The sequence below is a fragment of the Sus scrofa genome, chromosome 4, assembly GCF_000003025.6.
Source record: "Sus scrofa isolate TJ Tabasco breed Duroc chromosome 4, Sscrofa11.1, whole genome shotgun sequence".
NCBI classification, from domain to species: Eukaryota; Metazoa; Chordata; class Mammalia; order Artiodactyla; family Suidae; genus Sus; species Sus scrofa.
Genome location: NC_010446.5, coordinates 42,545,193 through 42,570,708, shown reverse-complemented (window position 1 = coordinate 42,570,708; position 25,516 = coordinate 42,545,193). Strand labels below are relative to the sequence as shown.

General features: G+C 41.6%; 1 protein-coding gene across 2 annotated transcripts in view; it reads right to left on the bottom strand.

Moving 5' to 3' along the window:
- The window catches only part of CDH17 (cadherin 17), an 89,037-nt gene that overhangs the window by 27,180 nt on the left and 36,341 nt on the right, over window positions 1–25,516 (bottom strand). For both annotated transcript variants that reach the window (XM_013996607.2, XM_001927101.4), the window contains exons 6-11: window positions 15,659–15,817; window positions 15,351–15,550; window positions 12,441–12,572; window positions 11,964–12,114; window positions 7,151–7,366; window positions 1,865–1,941 (exon numbers count right to left, since the gene is read on the bottom strand). In XM_013996607.2, the coding sequence (XP_013852061.1) occupies window positions 1,865–1,941; window positions 7,151–7,366; window positions 11,964–12,114; window positions 12,441–12,572; window positions 15,351–15,550; window positions 15,659–15,817 (935 nt within the window). The remainder of the gene's footprint in view (window positions 1–1,864; window positions 1,942–7,150; window positions 7,367–11,963; window positions 12,115–12,440; window positions 12,573–15,350; window positions 15,551–15,658; window positions 15,818–25,516) is intronic.

The window sequence follows — 25,516 nt, the reverse complement described above, 5'->3', positions numbered from 1 at the left end:
AGTAGACACAGTCATAGTTTGCATCAATACTTACCCAGCATGTTTTTCCTGTTGATGAGTAGGTTGCAGTTGATTTTGGCATCAGTCATACTTCTAGACTGATATCCATTGTACCAAGAAACACAACATCTCAGAGAGCTACTGATAGGACTCTAAAACAGATTCCTCCACCACATCCAACATGTTTTAAACTGCAATTATCATTATACTAGTGATGAGATAAATAACTACTACATATTGAGTACCCACCATGTGGGAGGCACTTTCCACACATTATTTTAATTCTTAAATCAATCAAGGAAGAGTGGTTAAGAGCCACTTTGGAGATAAATGGCCTGGTATGAACCCCAGGCTTGCTGTTTATTAGTTGGGTGACTTGAAATAAGTTCTTTAAGTCTCAGGTTCATCATCTGTCCATTGGCAATAATGATAAAAAATAATAACAACAACAATAATGATAGAACCTACTTCATGTTTGCTGTGGGGGTTTACAGAGATAATGCAGCTCAAGCCCCTGATTGCCTGGCATACAATAAGTGGTCACTAAAGATAAGCAACAAAACAAAACACCCTACTGAGTGTTATCATCTCCATTTGACAGAGGAGCAAAGACTGGAGAGGTAAAACTGACCTGAGACCACATAGCTAGTGAGTCACAGAACTGGGATTCAAACTCATGTTTGTCCAACATCAAAGCTGGCGCACTTAATCACTGGCCTAGACTATCTCCCACTCCTCCACTGAAAACCCCCAGATCATGTATCTTGGCATCATGATCATGAAGATGGTAACAGGCAGAGACCAGGAGAGGACCCCAGCAATGAAAGATGTGGATTCGTTCTTTTTAGAGCCCAGTGTGCCTTTCCAAGCTCTGAGATTCCCAAAGCAGGACTTTTAGCCTCAACCTAAAGACACTGACTAGATGTAATGCAAGGAAATGGCGACATACAGAGAGGCTCAAATGCCCAAGAGAATGGAGACAGAGAATAAATAGGCTCTTAGTCTCATGCCTGTTTAACCTCAGTGCCTGCTACACATTATATTCCGTCACACCTTTTACCTCCCCAAACCCTCCCATAAATCAATTCCCTTTCTTTGTCACTGCCTTATTCCTATTTTGATTTATGAACATCATCGCAAGGCTCTGGGCTGCCTCAACATTGATTTCAAACATAACAATCTAGTCGAAAGGGCTTCTCTCTCCTCCAGAATAAATAAATAGACACAGCATTTTTAAGGGAAGCAATGATAAAACTACCCCAAGTGTAAAGCCCACATTAACAATAAGTAAACAGGAACCTGAATTCTTCTTGCTATACTCAACTGACCTTTTTCTCTCCTTTTCTTTTTGCCCAGTTCTAATTCTTACAAATGTCTTGAGCACATTTGGGGGGCATAAACCAGAGATCAACTTTTTTTCTTCCCCCTTTCTCTCATCCAATTATTGTCCAATGTGGTGAAGGTGCCAAAATTCCAAATTTTAAATTTTGATTAAAAATGTTTGTTTGAGACCTAGTAGTAATCTATTTGTTTTCTTAGTGGACACAAACTATATAATGACGAACTGCAAGCAGCCCTTCAGCTCTTTTCAATTTGACCAAGACTGTGGCGATAGCTTTTAAGCAGTCTTTGGAATAAATGAGCCGTTGGCAGACGTTTATAAACAGACAGTCCCATATGCTGTAACAATGAATGTTATTATTCCCTGAAGATTTCCACTGAAGATGATATCTGAGTTTGTTACCAGTGCATTGACTAAGACATTAAGTCTGGCCTTTTCCCTGACTGCTGTGCGTATCTTTATTCCAGAAGTAGGAGTCAGGTAATAAGGACGAAGTAAAGAAAAAACAAGAAAACTACTCACATCTGATTTTTCAAAGATGGGGATCTGATCGTTGATATCAATAATGTTGATTTGCACATGGCAGAGGGTCTTGAAATCTGAAAAAGAGTCATACCACAAAAAATCGTACATTAAAACCAGAAACCTGGGAGTTCCAGTTGTGGCTCAGCGGGTTAAGAACCCAACTAGTATTCATGAGGATGTAGGTTCAATCCCTGGCCTTGTTCAGCGGGTTAAGTATCTGGCAATGCAGTGAGCTGTGGTGTAGATTGCAGATGCGGCTCGGATCCTGCGTTGCTGTGGCTGTGGTGTAGGCCAGCTGCTGCAGCTCTAATTTGACACCTAGCCTGGAAACTTCCATATGCCACAGGTGTGGCCCTAAAAAGGCGGGGGGCTGGGGGGAACAGAAGCTGAAAGAAAAACAACTGGCAAGTGAAATGACAGCCATAGCCGCAATTTTACTATCAACATGCAGCTTATGTGGTAAGAGACTTCTCTGCCCCCACCTGTACCCATGAGCTGGTCACCAAGGGGAGGCTGAAGAAAACCTCGCATGAGGCTGCCCTGGGCTTCCCACTTCCTCTGCCTGCCCCTACTCCAGAAAGCCTGTTTCTTTTCTATGAAGAAGCCTCTTTTTCTGACTACTGAAACTTACTATGTTGGCCTCAAAGCCCAGTGCAAAACTGTCCTTCTAGAAAGCCTCTCTTGAGCACCCCAGCTCTCTGTCTTTCCTTCTCTGAACTCTGGCAGCACTTACTGTCCTTTGTCTCCTCTGCTCCATGATGGGAAGGTCCAAGGGCAGGAGGAAGGGCACAATTAGCCCCCTTCAAAGGGCCTGACTGGAGTTCCGTCGTGGCTCAGTGGTTGGCAAATCCGACTAGGAACCATGAGGTTGCGGGTTCGATCCCTGGCCTTGCTCAGTGGGTCAAGGATCTGGCGTTGCCGTGAGCTGTGGTGTAGGTTGCAGACGCGGCTCAGATCCTGTGTTGCTGTGGCTCTGGTGTAGGCTAGCGGCTACAGCTCCGATTTGACCCCTAGCCTGGGAACCTCCATATGCCATGGGAGCGGCCCTAAAAAGTCAAAAAGCCAAAAAAAGGTGGGGGGGGCCTGGCTGCCCAGCCTACAGAGGCAGAGGTAGCTCATAGAACCATGCAGAATGCACACAGGTTTGGGTAAGTTTGTCAACTCAAAGACCTAGTCAGAGACAGCAGGTTCAACTTAATATCCAGAATGAGAAACAGCATGATGGATTTTCTGTTTGGGTTGCCATTGTTCTAACCATGAGTACTATATTGTACAACAGCTAAGACTCTGGGCTCTGGAAGCACACTCTTCAAATTCTGTCTCTGAGACAGGTTGGGGAGTGAGGGGATGGGCTGGGGGATTGGGATGGAAATGCTATAGAACTGGGTTGTGGAGTTCCCATTGCGGCTCAGTGGTTAACAAATCCGACTGGGAACCATGAGGTTGCGGGTTCGATCTCTGGCCTTGCTCAGTGGGTCAAGGATCCGGCGTTGCTGTGAGCTGTGGTGTAGGTCGCAGACATGGCTCGGATCCCATGTTGTTGTGGCTCTGGCATAGGCCGGCGGCTACAGCTCTGATTAGACCCCAGCCTGGAAACCTCCATATGCCACTGGTGTGGCCCTAGAAAAGATAAAGAAAGACCAAAAACAAAAACAAAAAACAAAACAAAAAAAAAAATCTGGGTTGTGATGATCATGGTACAACTATAAATGTAGTAAAAATCATCATTGAGATATAAAAAAATTAGGTAAAAACCAAATAATAAAGTTTATTTTTCTTTGTGCAAAAAAAAATTAAAGTAATGCCTATTCATTGTACAAAAACTGAAGATAAAAAAAGCATAAAGATAAAATAATCTAATCCCATTAAAATGTTTCAGTGTATTTCATCTTAAGCTTTGATATTTCAATGGAAATAAAATTAACTTCCTGGAAAAAAAATTCTGTCTCTGCTACTTAGGTGTGTGAGAGCTTGGGTGTGTCACTCAAGGTCTCTGTGTGATAGTTTGTCTATAAGATGTAGATAGAAACAGAGCCAAAGTTTTCCTCATAAAATAAATTATCAACACCCATGATGTACCAGGTACTGTATTAAGTTCTTTGCTTCCTTAACTCATTTCATCTTTATTCTAACTCCATGGTATAGGTACTATTATCATTCTCGTTTAGTTCTCAAAGGAGAAAGCTAAAGGACAGAGGTGCAGGTAACTTGAGCAAGGTCATACCACTAACTAGTGGTCAAACCAGAATTCAAATCCATGCTCTCCTTTGCCCTCTCTGTCCCCTCCCCCTGCCCCTTCATCCTGCTCTGCGCCCTGGGAGGCCGACGTAAGGAACCACATCAGTAGACATCCTGGCCCTCTGGGCACATGTGGGTTCTACCAGTGGGCGCACAGGCAGGAGATCTGAGGAAGGGCAGTTGGACCAGGGTCAGGGTCTAGTTCCCCACTGCCATCAGCCTCTTCTAGAGTCATAGGCTCAGGTGCTCCTTCAGGAAATATTCCTTTCCCTGACCCTTTTCACCTCGGGGTGAGAAACAAAGTCCATTGTACTTCACATCTCCTGTTGGTTTCCCACAACACCCCCCACCCCAGCCTTTACAAAGAATTCCTTCTTTATACTCTTTTTGGTTACTCCTTTTGAGGGGCATCATCTGTTTCCTGCTGGGACCCTGACAAATGCACTCAGGCAGCCTGGCTCCAGAGCTTGTGTTCAATGCACTAGACATGAGGCCAGGTATGCAATCTACTAGTAACTGTATCAAAATAAGTGGATGTTCATGAAAGCTGGGTCTAGTCCCCAGAACATCTGTAGACAGCAAGAATGACTGATGGCTTCAGGAGGTCCCAGGCCTGAAAGCACTAACTCCCTGCTCTGCACAAACCTCATTTGGGCTAGCAGTGGCCTCCTGCTGAACGGCCTTCCCCTGAGTTTATGTAAAACTATATTAATTACAGCCTACTGTCTAATTTTCTGCAGTACACAATTGAATGTGTATTTACTTCCACCAACACACATACAGACATTTAAAAAAATGCATTGTACAGTCTGGTCCATATATTCTATAGAGGTTCTCACATACTTGGACAATCTAAAAAAAATGCATTGTACAGTCTGGTCCATATATTCTATAGAGGTTCTCACATACTTGGACAATCTATAATCTGACAGTCCATATGGGCACTTTATGCTCTTACAGCCTCAAACTGCTTTAGGTCCTCATGTGTTTGCACCTGGGATTTCTTCTCCTCCGTGAGCCTTTAGACCATTATGTAACTGGTCATATTCATCCTTCAAAATTCAGATCAGTGACAGCTCCACCAGAAAGCTTTATCCACTCTCTCCCTCTCAAGTCACTCATGCCTTCATGGTCTACCTTGTATAGGTTTCTTGCAATGTATTTATTCGCATGTCCACCTCCTCTGTCACAAGGCTCCTTAAAGACAGACACTGAGCCTTATGAATTTGTATGTCCCCAGTACCTTGAATGGTGCATCAAACAAGGTAAATGCTCAATAAATGCTGAAAGGATGGGTGGCTAAGAGTGTGAAGCTGTCAGTTCATCATGGACAGGAATGATTTATTATACTCACTTCTGGTGTACCTCTTAATGTAACACTAGACGTTATGTTAGGCCCTTAATATTGGTCAAATCACTACATCTCAAACATTCTGCTTTGGGGGCCTGCTCAATCCCAGTTCTCTTCAATATCTCAACATCTGTGTAAAGGGAAAAAATGTGACACTCTGTGTGAAACGATGCTCTTTACTTCTCCACATCTATATAATCTGTCTCCTGGCATAATCTGAGCTATTTGGTTATTTAAGATCCAATACCAGTTAACTCTAAGGCAGTTTCTTAACCGAGGAGTATCCATGATCCTAAAATGTGCTTGTCTCTGAGTTCATATATGTCTGCATGTTTATGCAGTTTGCCTGAGAAAGTGTGCATTTGTTTAGCAATGCATAGTTTTCATCAGATTCTCAAAGGGGTTTGTAACTTAATAAAGATTAAGAACCAATTTACAAGGAGATCTGCTGAATAGCATTGAGAACTTTGTCTAGATACTCATGTTGCAACAGAAGAAAGGCTGGGGGAAAAATGTAATTGTAATGTATACATGTAAGGATAACCTGACCCCCTTGCTGTACAGTGGGAAAATAAAAATAATAATAATAAAAAAAAAAGAACCGCTTGCTCTGAAATTGGATAAGGAGTAAGGAAGAATGTCTCCTGGTATCGTCGTCAAATGGCCAACTAGAAGCCAACAGGAGAAGACAAAACTCCCCCAAAGATGCATTTTTCCTTTACTTTCATACGGGAGAACACTTTGAGTCTGAAAGGGAGACTTGGGAAATAATAACTAATTTTCTTGTTTGCGATCAGGATGGCCATGACAACGTGCCTTGTTAACCCCTAACAACAGGGATCTTAATTGACATACTGCCATGCTCTGAAACCCATCACCACATTTGCATCAAGACCTTGTCTGCCATTGGCTGTCCCCAGCCAGTGACTGAGCAAGGTAGGCAGGCTTTTGGAGATCACAGACTCCTTCAACAACCAGCTTTGGACTTCCCAATGATCTTGCCCTTTGACTATTAAGTGGTCTCTGGTACTCCCAGCGCCTTCCTTCCTTTTCTCCTTCACTCAAGGTCAGGCTTGCATTGAGGTCTGATGGCTCTCCCAACCTTCTCTGTATCCCTCTCCATTTTTTCTCACAAGAAATTCCCCTAATAAAACCCTAATATATTTAATACTCTCTTGGCATCTCCTTCTCAGGGGACCAACACAGCAATGTTGCCTGAGCTGCATCTCTGGCTATTACTATGTGGGACCAGCTGCCTCTGTGCTACATGTGTGTTATGTAAAAAGGAAGAACTCTTTTTTTTTTTTTTTTTTGTCTTTTTGTCTTTTTGCCTTTTCTAGGGCTGCTCCCACAGCATATGAAGGTCCCTAGGTTAGGGGGTCTAATTGGAGCTGTAGCCACCGGCCTACCCCAGAGCCACAGCCACACGGGATTCGAGCCATGTCTGCAACATACACCACAGCTCACGGCAACGCCAGATCCTTGACCCACTGAGCAAGGCCAGGAATTGAACCCGCGACCTCATGGTTCCTAGTCAGATTCGTTAACCACTGAGCCATAAAGGGAACTCCCAAAAGCAAGAACTTTTAAATGGCATCTTTCTGTAATACCCCAGGCATTAGAGCGGTGGAACAAGTCACAATTAGAAAGAAAACTCACATTTTCACTCTTTACACAGTGAAGGTGATACTAACCTTTGTCAGAAACCTCTACTGTCAAGTTGTACTGCGGAGTGTCTTGCTTCTTCAAGGACTGCCCAGCTAACTGGAATGTTCCCGAGTAGGTTTGGACCAGGAATAGTCCATCCCTAGGAACTTTGGGGATTTGATCCACAATTTTGTACCCCAAGACACTGTTGATTGTGTTTTCTTCATCTATGTCATGAGCAGTAAGGGTTCCAATATTGCTCCCTGTAGAGAAGGAAAGAAGGAAATCCATCCATTACAGGCTCCTGTTAATCTATTTTAAAATGGTTTCACTGGAGAAACAGGTTTCTAAAAAGCACTGTAAATAATTCTGAGTAACAGACTAAAGTTCTTAGATTGATGTTGGTTCTTCCAACCCTTTCCATAGTGCAGTGTTAAGAGAAGTGTATTGGTCTGCTAGGGCTGCATAACAAAGTACCACGGACAGGGTGGCTTTAATCACAGAAATTTATTTGCTTATAGTTTCTGGAGACTAAAGGTCAGCAGGGTTGATTTCTTCTGAGATGCTCCTCCTGGGCTTGAAGATGGCCATCTGCTCTGTGTTTTCACATGGTCTCCCCCCATACTTATCTCTGTCCAGATTTTCCCTTCTTAAAAGTACACCAGTCCTATTGGATTAAGACCCACACTAATGACATCACTTAACTTAATTACTTCTTTAAAGACCCTTTCTTGAAATAATAGTCACTCTTTGAGGTGCTCGGGATCAAGGCCTCACTATATTCATTTTGGGAGGATGCAATTCAGGGTCTTGAGATAAAATCATCCTGGATTTGGAGCAAGCCCTAAATCTAGTGGTTGGTGTTCTTAAGAGAAGACACAGGAGTTCTGTGGCACAGCAGGTTAAGGATCTGACATTGTCACTGCAGCCCAGGTGGCTGCTATGAAACAGGTTCAAACCCTGGCTTGGGTGGGAACTCCCACATTGCACAAGTGTGGCCAAAAATAATAATAATGATATTTTTAAAAAAGAAGGGAAGATACAGAGATGCCCATGGAGCAGGAGGCAAGGTGAAGAAGGGGACAGAGACTAAAGTTATGCTGCCACCAGCAGCCAGAGGAGGCCAGGAGCCCCCAGAAGCCAGAAGAGGCAAGGAAGAAATCTCCTCAAGCTGCCATCTTGATTTCTAAACTCCAGAACTGTGAGAAAATAAATTTCCATTGTTTTAAGTCACCAAGTTTGTGGTAATACACAAGGAAAATGGTATAACTAAACAAGGACAAGCCGACCGTGGTTACTCCTAAGCAAATTTATGGAACAAGTGCAGAGACTGACTCCACCCCAAAGATAAAGGCAGCAGGGGGCAGAGAGCAGGCAGCCATCCTCTCTGCTCTGCTGCATTTTATGACCCTAAGTTTTATCTCTGTGAGTGTCTCAGTTCAGGGAGTTCCAGAAGTCCAGCTATGACTCAGTGCTCCACCCAGCTCTGGATGAGTTCTGATAGGTGCTGGGTCATCCTGCTCAGACAAATGGGAATTGTGGGCTTCTCTACATACAGCAAGAATCCCATGTGGGGGCTAACACTTGAATATGTACACCACACTTGTGGAGTTTGGCTTCTTCCCCTTCCCCAAACTACTTTGTATCTACTGATTTACCAGGAAATTTGGAGAGTTTGTGGGGGGAGGAATGGAAGTACCAATTTCATGTCCATAACAGAGCTGGCACGTGCAGACATGTCTGGGGGCGGGGGTGGGCAGGAGGGGCAACATGAGCAACAGAGCAGAAGAGAATGTGTAACTAGTTTAGTAGCAGCTGCCATTTCTGAGCCCATCACAAGCAACTATGTTACCTTTGGGACAGGCCTCTGCTTTTGTATGAAAAGCATCTGTCTGTTGCAATGAAAAAGTAAATTCTGTGATTGTTTGGTGTCTGAGCATCCCCGCTCTGGTCCTTCCCCCTGGGCAGGTGAGCATAACACAGAGGACACTGTTCTTTTCTCACGCCACAGGAAACCTCCAGCTGTCAGAGGCGCTATGAAGACTATGGACATCAATGGCAGGGAAACTCCAGTAGGGGGCACTGCTCAGTGGGAGCACAGAATTTTGTGAATAACCCAAATGTGAAAGGAGTGCCATGTCTCCAAATGACAAGAACCAGGAACAAGCAGCAGCCCAAATCAAGTCAGAGATATATACAGCATCTCTTGGGGCACTCAGAAATACCTTAGGGACATAGAAATTCAACAAAAGGGTAACGTTCCTGTATGAACATAAAGAACCTGGTAGAAAATGGGATTTCAGAATTAATGTTGGCATTGCTGAGACTTGGGGACATGAGTCCCACAAGATTCTGGCTAATATAAGACACCAAACAGGAAAATATAAATATAATAAGGAGGGAGTTCCATTGTGGCTCAGCAGTAATGAACCCAACTAATATCCATGAGGATGCAGGTTTGATCCCTGGCTTCACTTAGTGGGTTGAGGATCCAGCATTGCCATGAGCTGTGGTGTAGGTCTCAAACACAGCTCAGATCTGGCATTGATGTGGCTGTGGTATAGGCCGGCAGCTACAGCTCCAATTAGACCCCTAGCCTGAGAACTTCCAAATGCTGCAGGTGCAGCCCTAAAAAGACTAAATAAATAAATATACTAATGAATAATTTAGTATTTTATTGATCTAGACCGTAAGCCCCCCAAAGGGCAGGGGCATTGTTTGTACTCCTTTTAGGCTACATACATAGAAAAGACGCTATCTGTGCTGATTTATAAGAACTTCTAGTCCATTAAGTCCAAAACTCAAGACTTTGTAAAATATTATTACAAAATATATTCTCATTTTCAAGAGGCAAAGAGCATGCTAAACCCTTGAACACTTTATTCTACAAACAATGACTTCTTTACCAGTTCTCAGAAAACTAGTGTCTTCCTCCCAATGAGGCAGGCAGCCTCTCTGATGGCTCCCAGCAATCCTCCCTACCCCTGATATTGATGTCTTGGCGTAACCACCTCCTTTTGAGTGTGAACTGGGCCTAGTGACTCACTTTTAATGAATATGGCAAAAGTTATGGGATGTCACTTCCCAGGTTAGATTATAAAAAGACACTTCCATTCTGGTTGCCATTTTTTGAGCTCAAGCTCTCTCCTTCCCTCCCTCCCTCTCTAAGCTTCTCCCTCTGAATCAGAGGTACTCACCTGACATCCAGATTCCTGAATCACAGAAACTGTCAGATAATAAATGTTCATTGTTTCAAAATGCTAAATTTGGGGACAATTTGTTAGGCAGTATAGATGACTAATGCACAAAATGTTAGGCCCTGCGCAAAGAGACTTGAGTTATCATCTACAAGGCCTTCAAAGTCTTCTGCCTTCATTCAGCATCACAGAGCATCCCATACTTCCCAAAAAGGTGATGCTATAAGTGTTTCTTAACTATTGTCACATATTTCATTGTTACTCCACTGTCACTGTGAGAAGATTCTTCCGTATTATTAACTAAAACCCTTCAAACTGTCATTTAATTCTTCCTGTTGTTGCAAGAAATGGAATAAACGCAAAAGAGAAGACCTAAGCAGAACACACTGACAATACGCAGTCTACATATGACTCTTGACAGCAAGAAGGGAAAAAAAAGGAGCATTGAGCAAGCAAGCCATGCAAGCTGGTGCCCACCATGCCACCAAGATAGCACCTACTGTGTCAAAAGATTATGGCAAGAAGAGTAGCGAGATCAAGAGAAAATGATGAGAAGGTCCATGAGGCGGGGAGGATATACCCAGGAGGGCAGCTAAGCCCTAGGAATGGTAGTCATGAGAGCCTACTCACTTTGTAAGTCCTGAAACTTACACGAAACAGACCAGAATACTTCCAGCAATGCCAGCCTGCTCAGCCAATGGGCTCAACATTGAGGCATTATAGATAAGAGGTATTCCAAATCCAGGGAAGTTGAAAAACTCCCAGAAACTGGAAGTTCCCTTTGTGGCTCAGCGGAAACAAATATGCAAGAGAATGCAAGTTCGATCCTGGCCTCACTCAGCGGGTTAAGGATCCAGTATTGCTATGAGCTGTGGTGTAGATCACAGACACAGCTCAGATATGGTGTTGCTATGGCTGTGGTGTAGACCAGTGGCTACAGCTCCAATTTGACTCCTAGCCTGGGAACCTCCATATGCTACAGGTGTGGCCCTAAAAAGACTAAATTAATTAATTAATTAATTAAATGTTTAATAAAAGAGAGAGAGAGAGAGAGAAAGAAAAACTCCCAGAAATCATAGTGAGCTCGTAGTAGTTATTCCTGCACAAAACTAAAGCTTTCCTGGCTCAGCCTAAGGAAATGACACAGGTCAAGGAAAAAAGAATAAAAACAGATAGGACTTGAACTTCATCTTCCAAGCTGATCAATCAAAGGTCAGTTGCCAGGTATCTGACATTGGGTGTAAATATTTGTTTAAATTATTTGGCACAATTGATGGGATTTTATCTGTCACTCAGTTTGCTGGAGGGCAAATAATCTCTCGGAAAACCATACAAATGAGATAATCTTATATATGTATATAGGAGATTGGTGTAAATAGTTATGGTGCTAGTGGTAGTGGTAAGGGTGGTGGCGGTAGTAATAGTAGTGGCAGTAATAGTGCTAGGAGTAGCGGTGGTTATAAAAGCTCCAATTTAAGAACACTACTCAGATACTGCTTGAGCCTAAACACTGTACCTGTGTGAGTCCCAAAGTGCATTCTCTACACTGTGCTGGGCATGGACAACTGATCCCCATTCAGGTGTACCCCCTACCTTTTACCCCATGGGGAGGAGAAAGGGACTACAGAGTTAACATAGGGAGAAGAGCTACACAGTTTCTTACCTATTTGTTCATTCTCCTGGACCTCAAATACAGTCACTGTAGATGGACATGTAGGTGGATTATCATTAATGTCTTTAACTTTCACTTGAACTTTCAGTGGGAATGCAAGTGGTTTTCCAAGCTCATCCTTGGCGATCGCATAAAAAACATACTACAACGAGATCAGAGTTAAAACATGACTCCTTCATCACTCCTCTTCAAAAGGCAGAGAAAATAACTATTTCAATGCTATTTCATTTACTCCCTTATTTTCAATTTACTTAGAACTTGGAAATAAGAAAATATAAAATGGGTGGAATTTGCAGCGATATTATCACGTCTTTGAGGTCAATGATGTTTTGAGGTTCAGAACACAGTTTGGGTGGTTTTGTTGGTGGTGGTGTTTTTGTTTTTAAGTAAAATTGTTTCTGCTCTCAGATATCCATGGGCACAGAATCTTGTCTTGATCTGCAAAACTCTCCCCCTAGTTTTACTCACTGAATCCTTTTCTTCTCGGTCCAAGGGCTGAGTGACATAAATATCTCCTTCCTGGTCAATTGAAAAAGGGAATTTTGGTAGCTTCTCCTTGTCCATTAAAGAATATAGTGCACCTGGGTCGTTCCACCGCACCTACAGGGCCCAAAGTGAAATGTGAGGAAAGATACATTCGGACAGAGCAAACAGGAAAGGAAATAAGCAACTTTCTGGATCTAGATTTAAAATTTCTGACAACCTTGTTTGGATGTCTGAGGTTTCTTATAACTACTAAATTACCCTTTTCACTTTCAACCTAAAATAATTCCTCCCCTTTTTTTCCTTTTTACTAAGTTACATTGCTCCAAAAAAGCACATGGGGTATTTTTCCTTCTCTAAAGTGATTCTCTGTGAACCCTCTAAAGAGTTTGTGGGTTGTTCTTTTGGAAGTCTGACTGTGAAGGCTTCATATCATGAAACACCAATTTAAGTAACAAAAAATAGGAGCTCCCTGGTGGCTCAGTGGATTAAGGATCTGGTGTTGTCACTGCTGCGGCTCGTATTGCTGCTGTGGCATGGGTTTAATCCCTGGACCAGGAACTTCTGTATACTGTTGGCACAACCAAAAAAGGGGGTGGGGAGGGACAAACAAAATGTACTTAGTAGCTGGCATTATCTGAGAACTAAGCCATGATGGATGATGAACTCCCAAAACTCACCAGTGAAGAGGGTAAGAGACACTTTCAGCTCTTCACCACACTGTTATTACAGCAAGACAAATAATACGTAAATAAAGAACATTCCCTCCCTAAATATTTAGTCTTAAAGACATCAGGGATAAGAATAATTGCCAACTCCTAGCATTGTTTTGTAAACAACTTGGCAAAAAAAAAAAAAATCAATAAACTCAATAGTAAGACCAGTCTACTTGCTATAGACAGAGCCTGGCCTCTCTGATAGTCTACTACTAATAATAATACTTACTCAGGGTTTACTCATGCCAGACACAATTCTAAACATTTTTATGTGTTATCTCATTAAATTCTCAAACAGCCACATAAAGTCAAGACTATCATTATCCCTATTGTATAAATGGGGAAACTAGTGCACAAAAAGTTTAGGTGGCCTGTCCAAGGTCCTACAGCTATTTGAAAATTTCACATTAAACTATCCTCTCAAGCCAAGATATCAGCGATAGGGTATCAAGCAACTGTCCCTTGCTAGTTATTTAAGCACCACCCTCTGTCCAAACCAAAGGCCATGTTCTTTGTTGTAAGCAAGCCTACCCTGTGCCCTAAAAATCCAGCCCAAGTTCTCTCTCTTGAGCTGTCTCCCTCCACTCTTCTTCAGTTTCAAGACACCCAAAGTGTACTACTCAAGCCGGAGTATTGGATGTGGCTTCTTGGATCTTCTTTTCTTTGACAGCCCTGAGAGCAAATAAGTATATGCATTTACAAATCCCTATGAAGGTAACCTGAATAATAAACAGGAAGGCTTTAGTAAAGGAACCCAATCTGAAGTTCTCACAGTAAAGCATCCTGACATTCTTTCTTAGCTGATAAAGCAGAATACTTCATGGTTTCCCCCCCTTTTTTTTTTTTTTCCCTGAAGGTGAAATACATCAATTCAACATTAAAATTAAAAAAAAAAAACTTTTAGGTTAGACAATGAATATGGTGGGACAGGCAATTCCAGAGCCCCTTGACAACAACATTGTCATATAAACAAACTCAGGGGTACTACAGACTAGGACTCCCTCATAACATTAATACATTTTATCCACTTCCACAGACACTAATTGCCACAACAACCTAAACAGCTCTTATTATCCCCATTTTATTGGTGAGAAATTGGAGTTTATTACAGTTAAATGACTTGCTTATGATCAGTCCTTAAAGTAACGGAGCAAGAGCCCAGTTTTGTTTATCTGCTTCTAGATCCAGTGCTCTCCCACTAACTCACAGCTTTTGTGTCAGGAAACCTCCTGATCTTCCAGAAAAGATCAGATCTGGGTGGTCCCCAGAATGGATTTCCAGGAGCTAAAGAAGGAGGAGGGGACTCAGGGTGAGATACCAGCATTATAGATGGGACAGGGGGAGGATTTGAATGGAGAGGAGAGGTACCCACAGGGGGTGGAATTGGGAGGGGTGGGCTCCAAGGATAACAGTTGTCTACTCAGCTCTTACTCTTGGCCAGTCCTAACTCTGTCCCTGAGCTTGTGATGCATCTTTCGCATAGAGATTTTTCCCACAGGAATAAGAAGAAGCCTTTCAAAAATATTTGCAGCACCAACTTCAAATCACGTACTTGTCTCATAGACAACCCACTCTATGGCAGGCATATCCTACATTATTGACAGAGAACAACAAATAACAGTGTTAGCTACTTAGAAAGTGAGTGAAGGAGTTCCCACTGAAGTGCAGACAAAAAAATATCTGACTAGTATTCATGACAATGAGGTTTGATCCTTGGCCTCACTCAGTGGGTCGGGGATCTGGCATTGCCTTGAGCTGTGGTGTTGGCCACAGACATGGCTTGGATCCCTGTTGCTGTGGCTGTGGTATAGGCCAGCAGCTGTAGCTCCAATTCAACCCTTAGCCTGGGAACTTCCATATGCAGCAGGTATGGCCCTAAGAAATATATAAATAAATAAATGAAAAAAGAAAGTGAGCGAAGTTCCCTTTTAAAACCGAAATAGATAGATAGATATAGACATAGACACATACACACACACACATACACACACACACACACACACGTATCTGAATGCAAGTTGGTAAAGTCCAGAGTACACCCATATGGAAAATTCCAGCGATTTTATTTAATTCACTTTATAATTACGCTATGCAAAAATGTCAGTGAAGACCATGAGGGTGAGCCCTTACAAAGTGGGTGCCTTGACTGGGAGGGCTCTAAGCATTCCTTGGCCATTACCTGAGTGATTTTGATGGGGTGAGTATTAGTTGAGTTTTCTTCAATCTCCACAGGTTCTGGTGCTTTCCAAATATTCTCCTGCACGGTAATATCCACAGATGTGCTGTCGCTAAAGGAATGCTCATTCTGACCTCCCATGTCCTCCACTGAGACCACCAGCTTGTAGAAAGGGTTCTTAATAGGATCTAATTCCCGGGATCCTATGAGAAGTAGGAGAAGTGAGAAAAGGAGATGTCTCTGCAGGTGATATAAATCTAGGTCCTTTTTTTCTGACTCAGAGAGTCCTATGAGGATATCATTTAACTTACCTTCTGCAGTAAGGGAAATTGCTCCCGTTTTGTTGTTGATCTGAAAGTACATGACGTCATTGATCTTGGGAAGCTGCATGATAATTTGATAAATAAGCTGGCCATTGGGCGTGGCTGGATCATCCAAGTCTGTAGCATTGACATACATAAAGGGCTTTCCTGTTTAACAAAATATACCCAGAAAAAAAAAAGATATTAATTGAAACCCAAACCAAACATAGCCACATTTGCCTTCTAAAAGGCAGAAATAAAATGGAGGAAGATGCCATAATTCACATCAATAGGGGAATAAATCTTTATTTTGCTCCTTTCCCCTCAGATGAGGTTTCTTAAAGTATGGTCCAGGAACCATGAGGGGTCTTTGGGACTGATTTTAGGGTCAATGGAGCCAAACTCATGAATGTATAAAAGAGCCATTCAAATCACAGGATAACTCAATGGATTTTAGTATAAAAGAGTACCCCAAAAAAGGCATTGATATAGTTTAAGATTCCACATTGCAACTGGCTTTTGAGAAACCACAGATCGTTGAGTTTTGGTCTAATGTCAGAGAATATCTGCAGTTATATGAAAATGCTATTAACAACACTCCTCTCTTTTCCAACTACCTATCTATGTAAGAAGAGTTTTACTTTACATGCTTCAACCAAAAGAGCATATGGCAACAGAATGAATGCAGAAGCAGACATGAGAATCTAATTGTTCTCAATCAATCCAAACATTAAAGAGATGTGCAGAGATTAAAGCAATGCCATTCTTCTTCATAATTCCTTTTTTCTTCAAAAATACAGTTATTTTTATTAAAATATGCTTATTAAGGATCCAGAATCAAGAAGGCAGAGGAGTAGGATGTGGAGCTCTCCTTTTCCTACAAATGCATCAAAAAAAAGTCTATATGTAGAATGATTCTCACAGAACATCTACTCAACACTGGCAGAAGACCTCAAACTTCCAAAAAAGGCAAGAGACACTCCATATAACTGGGTAGAACAATGGGAAAGAGAGAGCGAGAAGAGAAAAAATGAATCAGGATGGGACCAGAACTTCTGAGAGGGAACTGTGAAAGAGGAAAGGAATCTGCATTCTGGGAGGCCACATAACTTAACTGGTGGGGAGATCTGCTGAGACAGAGGGGGAGGCTCAAAGCCTCAGAGAAAAGCATAGTACTCAGTCTGAGTTGGGCAAAGCCAGAGAGAGAGCCACAAAGACAATCACCACCTGGCACGTCACATCCTGAGACACTCAAGTGGGGGCTGGTGCTGAGGCTCAGGCTTCAGAGGTCAGTCCCAGGGAAAGGACTGAGGTGGCTAGGGAGTGATGCACCATAGCCAGGGGAGTGCCATAGGAGGTCCACTGGAGAAGCAAGGCACAATTTTGGGGGGGTCCAAGAGGCAGGGGTTGGGGGGGTGGAACCACTATAGGAATTTCTTTCTCTGTGCACACACTGATGGACTCTCAGGTGGCAGGATGCCTTTTCTGAGGGCTATGATGACAGGTACAAACCACCACAGCCATCTCAGACTCCAGAGGTGGGTGTGGCCTGCCATCACTGAGGATCCTGTAACCAGGTACCATCTGCCACCCTAGTTCTCCCAGGGGTCACCACCACAGAGGGCCCTGCAACCAAGTGCTGCCCATTGCCCTCACCTCCCTGGGAACACATGCCCTGCCATTGCCACTGCCAAGGGCCCCAGGGCACAGCCCCCACCTTCCTGGGGGATCACTGCCACTACCAAGGGCCCTGCAACTAGGTGTAGCCTGCCACCCTCACCTATCCATGGGTCACTGCCACTGCCAAGGGCCTAGTACTGGACAACACCTGAAAGCACTGCTGTTGCCCCCACCTCCTTGGAAGCATGAGCAAGACATGTGTCTGCACACCCCCTATCAAGGGAACAACAGTTTGCCCACAATGAGGAAAGAGAAAGGAAGAATCCAAACCAAGAGCAGCCCTCATGTCACTCCCATCAATGGACAGATCTTCCAGACAGAAAAATCAATAAGGCAGAGAGATCCTAAGTGACAATATAGAACAGTTAAGCTTAATTGATATTTTCAGGACATTACATCAAAAAAAAAAAACCCAGAATATACATTCTTTACAAGTTCACATGAAACATTCTCTAGGATTGACTGCATCCTGGGGCACAAAACTAACCTCGACACATTTAAGAGTATAGAAATTACCCCAAGCATCTTCTCTGACCACAATGGCGTGAAACTAGAAATCAATCACAGGAAAAGAAATGAGAAAAAAACTGACTATTTGGAGACTAAACTACATTCTACTAAAAAACAATGGGTCAACAGGAGTCAAAAGGAAATTAAACACCTTGAGACAAATTACAAAGAAAACACAACCATACAAAATCTACAGAATGCCACAAAAGCAGTTCTCAGAGGGAAGTTCATGGTAATACAGGCCTCCCTCAAAAAAGAAGAAAAATCTCAAATCAACAATCTAACCTACCATTTAAAAGAATTTGAAAAAAAACTAACAAAACCTAAAGTCAGCAGAAATAAGGAAATCATAAGGATCAGAGAAGAAATCGATAAAATAGACCTAAAAAAAAAGAAAAAAATCAGTAAAACCAAGAGCTAGTTCTTTAAAAGAATAAACAAAATTGACAAACCTCTGGCCAGATTCACCAAGAAGCAAAGAGAGAGTACCCAAATAAAATAAGAAATGAAAAAGGAGATATCTCAACTGATACTGCAGAAATACCAAAAAAATGTGAATATTATGAACAATTATATTCCAATAAATTTGACAACCTAGAAGAAATAGACAACTTTCTGGAAACACACAGTCCACCAAAACTGATTCAAGAAGAAACAGATAATTTGAACAGACTGATCACTAGAAATGAACTTCAATATGTCTGTTAAAGAACAAAACAAAACTTTCTACAAACCAGAAGTCCAGGACCAGGTGGCTTCACAGGCTAAGTCTACCAAACATACAAAGAAGAACTTATACTGATTCTTCTTAAACTTGTCCAAAAGACTGAAGAAGAAGGAACACTCCCAAAGACATTCTATGAAGCCACCATCACCATTATACCAAAACCAGACAAAGACACTATGAAAAAAGAAAATTATAAGCCAACATTTTTATGAATATAGAAGCAAAAACTCTCAGCAAAAGTTTAGCCAACCAAATCCAACAACACATTAAAAAGATCATACACCACAACCCAGCAGGATTCATCCCAAATTCGCGAGGATGGTTCAACATACGAAGTCAATGTAATAAACCACATAAAAAAAAAAGAAGTCAAAAAACCATATGATCATCTCAATAGATGCAAAAAAAGCACTTGAAAAAATCCAACATCCATTCATGATTTAAAAAAACTCTTACCAAAGTGGGTATAGAGGGAACATACCTTAACATAATCAAAGCCATTTATGACAAAGTCACAGCCAATATACTCAATAGAGAAAAGCTGAAAGCCTTCCCACTAAAATCTGGAACAAGACAAGGATGCCTACTCTCACCACTTTTATTCAACATAGTACTGGAAGCCCTTGCCACAGAAATCAGACAAACAAAAGAAATGGTATCCAAATTGGTAGAGAAGAGGTAAAATTGTCACTCTATGCAGATGACATGATACTTTGTACAGAAAACCCTAAGGACTCCACACAAAAACTATTCGAACTCCTCAGTGAATTCAGTACAGTAGCAGGATACAAGACTGACATTCAGAAATTGGTCGCATTTCTATACACTAACAACAAAATATTAGAAAAGAAATATAAAAATACAATACCTTTTAAAATCATACCTCCAAAAATTAAATACCTAGGAATAAGCCTGACCAAGGAGGTAAAAGACCTATATGCTGAGAATTATAAAACACTAATCAAGGAAATTAAAAAAGATTCAAAGAAATGGAAAGATATTCCATGCTCCTGGATTAGAAGAATTAACATCCTTAAAATGGCCACACTATCCAAAGCATTCTACAGATTCAGGGCAATCCCTATCAAAATACCCATGACAATTTTCACAGAACTAGAACAATCCAAAAATTTCTATGGAACCACAAAAGACCCAGAATTTCCAAAGCAATCCTGAGGAACAAAAACCAAGCAGGAGGCATAACTCTCTCAGACTTCAGGCAATATTACAAAGCCACAATAATCAAGACAATGTGGTACTGGTACCAAAACAGACATACAGACAGACCAATCGAACAGAAGAGAGAACCCAGAAATAAACCCAGGCACCTACAGTCAATTGCCCTTTGACAAGGGAGTCAAAAATATGGGGGAAAGACAGTCTCTTCAGTAAGTGGTGCTGGGAAAACTGGACAGCTGCATGTAAATCAGTGGAATTGGAACACACCTTCACACCATGCACAAAAATAAACTCAAAATGGCTTAAAAACTTAAATATAAGACAAGACAGCATAACACTCCTACAAGAGAACATAGGCAAAACATTCTCTGACACCAACCATATAAATGTTTTCTCAGGTCAGTCTCCCAAAGCAATAGAAATAAAAACAAAAATAAACAAGTGGGACCTTATCAAACTTAAAATTTTTTGCACAGCAAAGGAAATCATAACAAAAACATAACCCACATAATGGGAAAAAAATTTTCAATTGATGCAACTGACAAGGGCTTAATCTCTAAAATATACAAACAACTCATACAACTCAGCAGCAAAAAAGTCCGCAACCCAATGGAAAAATGGGCAGAAGACCTGAATAGACGTTTCCCTGAAGAAAATATACAGATGTCCAAAGGGCACATTAAAAAATGCTCAATATCACTATTAGAAAAAGGCCAATCAAAACCACAATGAGGTACCACCTCACACCAGTCAGAATGGCCATCATTAGTAAGTCTACAAAAGACAAATGCTGGAGTGGGTATGGAGAAAAGGGAACCCTCCTGCACTGTTGTTGGAAATGTAAGCTGGTACAACCACTATGGAAAAACAGTATGAAGGTTCCTCAGAAAACTAAATATAGAATACCATATGATCCAGCAACTCCACTTCTGGGCATCTACCCAAACAAAATTTTCATTGGAAAAGATATGTGCACTCCTATGTTCATTGCAACACTATTCACAATAGCCAAGACGTGGAAACAACCTAAATGTCCAATGACAGATGAATAGATTAAGATGTGGTACGTATACACAATGGAATACTACTCAGCCATAATAAAGAACAAACTAATACCATTTGCAGCAACATGAATAGAACTACAGACTCTCATACTAAGTGAAGTAAGTCAAAAGGAGAAAGACAAATACCATGATATCACTTATATCTGGAATATAATACATGGCACAAGTGAACCTGTCTACAGAAAAACTCATGGACATGGAAAACATACTAGTGTTTGCCATAGGGAAGGGGGAGGGTCTGGGATTGACTAGGAGTTTGAAGTTAGTAGATGCAAACTATTGAGTTTGGAGATCCTGCTGTTTAGCACAGGGAACTATATCTAATCTAATCACTATTTCCACTTGCGATGGAACATCATGGAGGATAATGTGAGAAAAAGAGTATATTTATATGTATAACTGATCACTTTGCTGTAGAGCATAAATTGACAGAACATTGTAAATTAATGATAATAATGAATTTTTTAAAAGAGGTATATTGATGTAATATATATATATAATATATAATATACTACTAGCATATTAGTTCCAGGTGTACAACATAATGATTCAACATTTATATATATTGTGATCATCACAATGTATGATCATCCTTGGTCATACATCTCCAGAGACATTTTAATTAAGAATGGGCCCACTGGAGTTCCCGTCGTGGCGCAGTGGTTAACAAATCCGACTAGGAACCATGAGGTTGCGGGTTCGGTCCCTGCCCTTGCTCAGTGGGTTAACGATCCAGCGTTGCCATGAGCTGTGGTGTAGGTTACAGACACGGCTCGGATCCTGCGTTGCTGTGGCTCTGGCGTAGGTCAGTGGCTACAGCTCCAATTCAACCCCTAGCCTGGGAACCTCCATATGCCATGGGAGCGGCCCAAAGAAATAGCAAAAAGACAAAAAAAAAAAAAAAAGAATGGGCCCACTTCTCACACATGACTGTAAGAAAGGTAAATATAATACATTTAAGGGTTTTAACTAAAGAAGGATTCTTTCAGATGCTCCTTCCTTTACAAACATCTTAAAAGTTCTATGATGTCTCATGTAATATAATCGACACTTAGGTTACAAAGCCTTTTAGGGAACCAAGTCTAGTATGTCAGACATGGAATGTAATCATTACAACACAATGAGGAAGTGTTAAAAGGAAACATTAAAAATACAACATTGGTAAATCCCCACCCCAGGGCAGTGGGTTAAGCATCTGGCGTTGCCACTACAGTGGCTTGGGTCACTGCTGTGATGTAGGTTCGATCCCTGCCCTTGGAACTTAACATGCCTCAGACACAGCCAAAAAAAAAAAAGGACAACTACAAAAAGACACTCTGCTAACAACACAAATCTGAAAGCAACTCAGTGACCATCAGAAGTAGAATAGATAAATGTGGACTGCTGAAGAGCAATGAGAACAAATTAACTACATCTATTCAGCATCTTTTCTGAATCTCAAAGACACAAGGGAGAAGGAGCTAGATTCAAAAGAAAACACATAGTATGATTCCATTTATATAAAGTTCAAATACAGGCAAAACCAACATCTTATTCAGACTGGAGGTATAGTCTCTGGAAGTGGAAAGGGAGAATTTTGTGGTCCTAGTATTATCGTATTTCTTTTCTTTGGGGGGGTCTTTTTAGGGCTGCACCCGCAGCATATGGAGGTTCCCAGGCTGGGGGCCGGCCTATGCCAAAGCCACAGCAATGCAGGATCTGAGCCATGTCTGTGACTTACACCACCGTTCATGGCAATGCCAGATCCTTAACCCACTGAGCAAGGCCAGGGATTGAACCCCTGTCTTCATGGATCCCTGTTGGGTTCGCTAACCGTTGAGCCATGATGGGACCTCCAGTATCATTCTGTTTTTTGAATTAGGTGCTTGTGGCAGCAGTAAGTTCACTTTGCATAATTACTGAAATGTATGAGATTTATTTTTTCTTGTGTATATTATCCTTCAATTAAAACTTACATGAAAAAAATTTAAGTGTCATGGGAACAGAGAAAGCAATTAAATCTACGGGGCAGATGAAGCGAGTGTCACAAAGGGAGCAACTTTTTAGCTGATTTTTCTGGGATGAGTTGGTATTTACAAGCAGAGAAAATGGAAGAGATCTGTTCTAGGTAGAGGTACAGAGGCTAAAACAGTTGATGGTCATTTTGTAATGTAAAAAAATATCAGATCACTACATTGTACGCCAGGAATTAACATAGCATGGTAAGTTGACCATACTTAAAACAAACTCATAGAAAAAGAGATCAGTTCTCCTGTGGTGCAACAGGTTAAGGATCTGATGTCACTGCTCTGGTGCAGGTTTGATCCCTGGCTCAGGAACTTCAATGTGCCATAGGTACAGCTGAAAAAATTAAAATTAAAAAAAAAAGAAAAAGAAAAAAGAGATCAGATTTGTGGTTCCAGAGTTGGAGGTAGAGGGAGGAGGAATTGGTTGAAGATGGTCAAAAGATACAAACTTGGAGTTCCCAGATGGCTCAGTGGTCTAAGAATCTGGCATTGTCACCTCTGTGGCTTGGGTTACTGGTGAGGTGAGGGTTTGATCCCTGGCCCAGGAACTTCTGCATGCCATGGGCCAGCATCCCTCCCCCCAAAAAAGACACAAACTTATAAATACTAGAGAGGTGATGTACAACATGATTTTGTAATTAACAGAGCTGTATGACATATATGAAGGTTGTTAGGAGAATAAATCCTAAGAGTTCTCATCACAGGGAAAAAATGCTTTTTTTTTCTTTTATGTACACTAAACTTATTGTGATAATCATTTCATGATGTATGTAAGTCAAATCATGCTGTCCACCTTAAATTTATGTAGTGCTGTATGTCAATTATATTTCTTTCTTTCTTTCTTTTCTTTTTTTTTTTTTTATCTTTTTAGGGCCACAGTTGCGGCATATGGAGGTTCCCAGATTAGGGGTCTAATCGGAGCTGTAGCTGCCAGCCTACACCAGAGCCACAGCAACTCCAGATCCAAGCCTCGTCTGCGACCTACACCAGAGCTCACGGCAACGCCAGATCCTTAACCCACTGAGCAAGGCCAGGGATCAAACCCGCAACCTCATGGTTCCTAGTCGGATTCGTCAACCACTGAGCCATGACGGGAACTCCGTGTCAATTATATTTCAATAAAACTGAAAGAAAAAAGCTTAAAAATTTTTAAATATGCTTATTATTTTAAATCAACTACAAAACAAATATTTTTAATTTCTCAGTTTTAATTTCAAATATGATAAATATTGATAGATATAACCAAAGATGTACTGGAGCCAGCTCTTGAGAACTAGTTGAATTTCTGGAAATTTTGTGAGACAATTGTTAACACCATTGGTAGCTTAAAATAGTTTGTGGTGGGAGTATTTACAGCACAGAAATTGACAAATGCTGGGAGTTCCCATTGTGGCTCCGAAGAAACGAATCCAACCAGTATCCATGACGATGCAGGTTCTATCCCTGATTTTGCTCAGTGGGTTAAGTTTCCAGTGTTGCCATGAGCTGTGTTCTAGGTCACAGATGTGGCTCAGATCCCACATTGCTGTGGCCGTGGAGTAGGCCAGTAGCTGCAGCTCTAATTTGACCCCTAGCCTGGGAACTTCCATATGCTGCAGGTGTGGCTGTAAAAAGCAAAAAAAAAAAAAAAAAAAAAAAAAAAAAAAAAAAAAAAAAAAAAAAAGAGAGACAGAGAGAGAGAGACAGGAAGGAAAATGCTACAAATCAGGGTTCCCCACCCCTAAATAGACAGCTATTAAAATTCACCAGCACACCACTGGATAGAGTCCCCAAATCCAAAAGTTCTTTGGAGTCCACAGTAGTTTTCACAAGAATACAGGAGCCCTGAATCCAAAAAACTTGAGAACCGCTGATCTAGAAGATCCTATTAGTGAAGAGAAAAAGGATAAAACTTGGAAGATTTTTACATAGCAGAGTTCAGTAATGAGCCTTTAGTATGTAACCTCAGGGACAGAGACACATGAACTTACTCCACATAATAAAGTGGATGGAGGAGTTCCCATTGGGGCACAGAGGAAATGAATCTGACTAGGAACCATGAGGTTGCAGGTTCTATCCCTGGCCTGGCAAGCGTGGGTTAAGGACTTGGTGTTGCCATGAGCTGTAGTATAGGTCGCAGATGTGACTTGGATCCTGCATTATTGTGGCTGTGGTGTAGGCCAGCAGCTGTAGCTCCAATTGGACCCCTGGCCTGGGAACCTCCATATGCCTCAGGTGCAGTCCTAAAATAAATAAATAAATAAAGTGGAAAGAATATTCTTCCTGAGTTATTGGAAGTGGCATTGAGGAGTGAGAGAGAAGATTAAGTAACACAGAAGGAAATTTGACAGTTGGGATGATGGAACTGGCCAAGAGTCTTTCTGAGAACCCAAAGTCTAATATTCATGTTTATTTTGTACACTGTTTTGACATGCTGCACCTTCATGCCTCTACATCTTCAGTAGAGCCTGCAGCACACACCCGTGTCTTGATGAGGGACTTTTATGGAAATGAAAGGTAAGAGAACAGCAAAGGGAGGAGCCATAGCTAGGAGCTGGAGGTAAGAGAAGAAAAAGAACTAGGAGCCAGCAGTGACCAAGAGAAAGCGGATTCTGAGGAGGATGTGAGAGAGTAAGCTTATCTTTCCAGAGTGTTCTATAGTATTCTAGAGGTCTAAGGTATTCTAAATTTTCACCCTAAAATAATGGTTCTCAACTGGGGT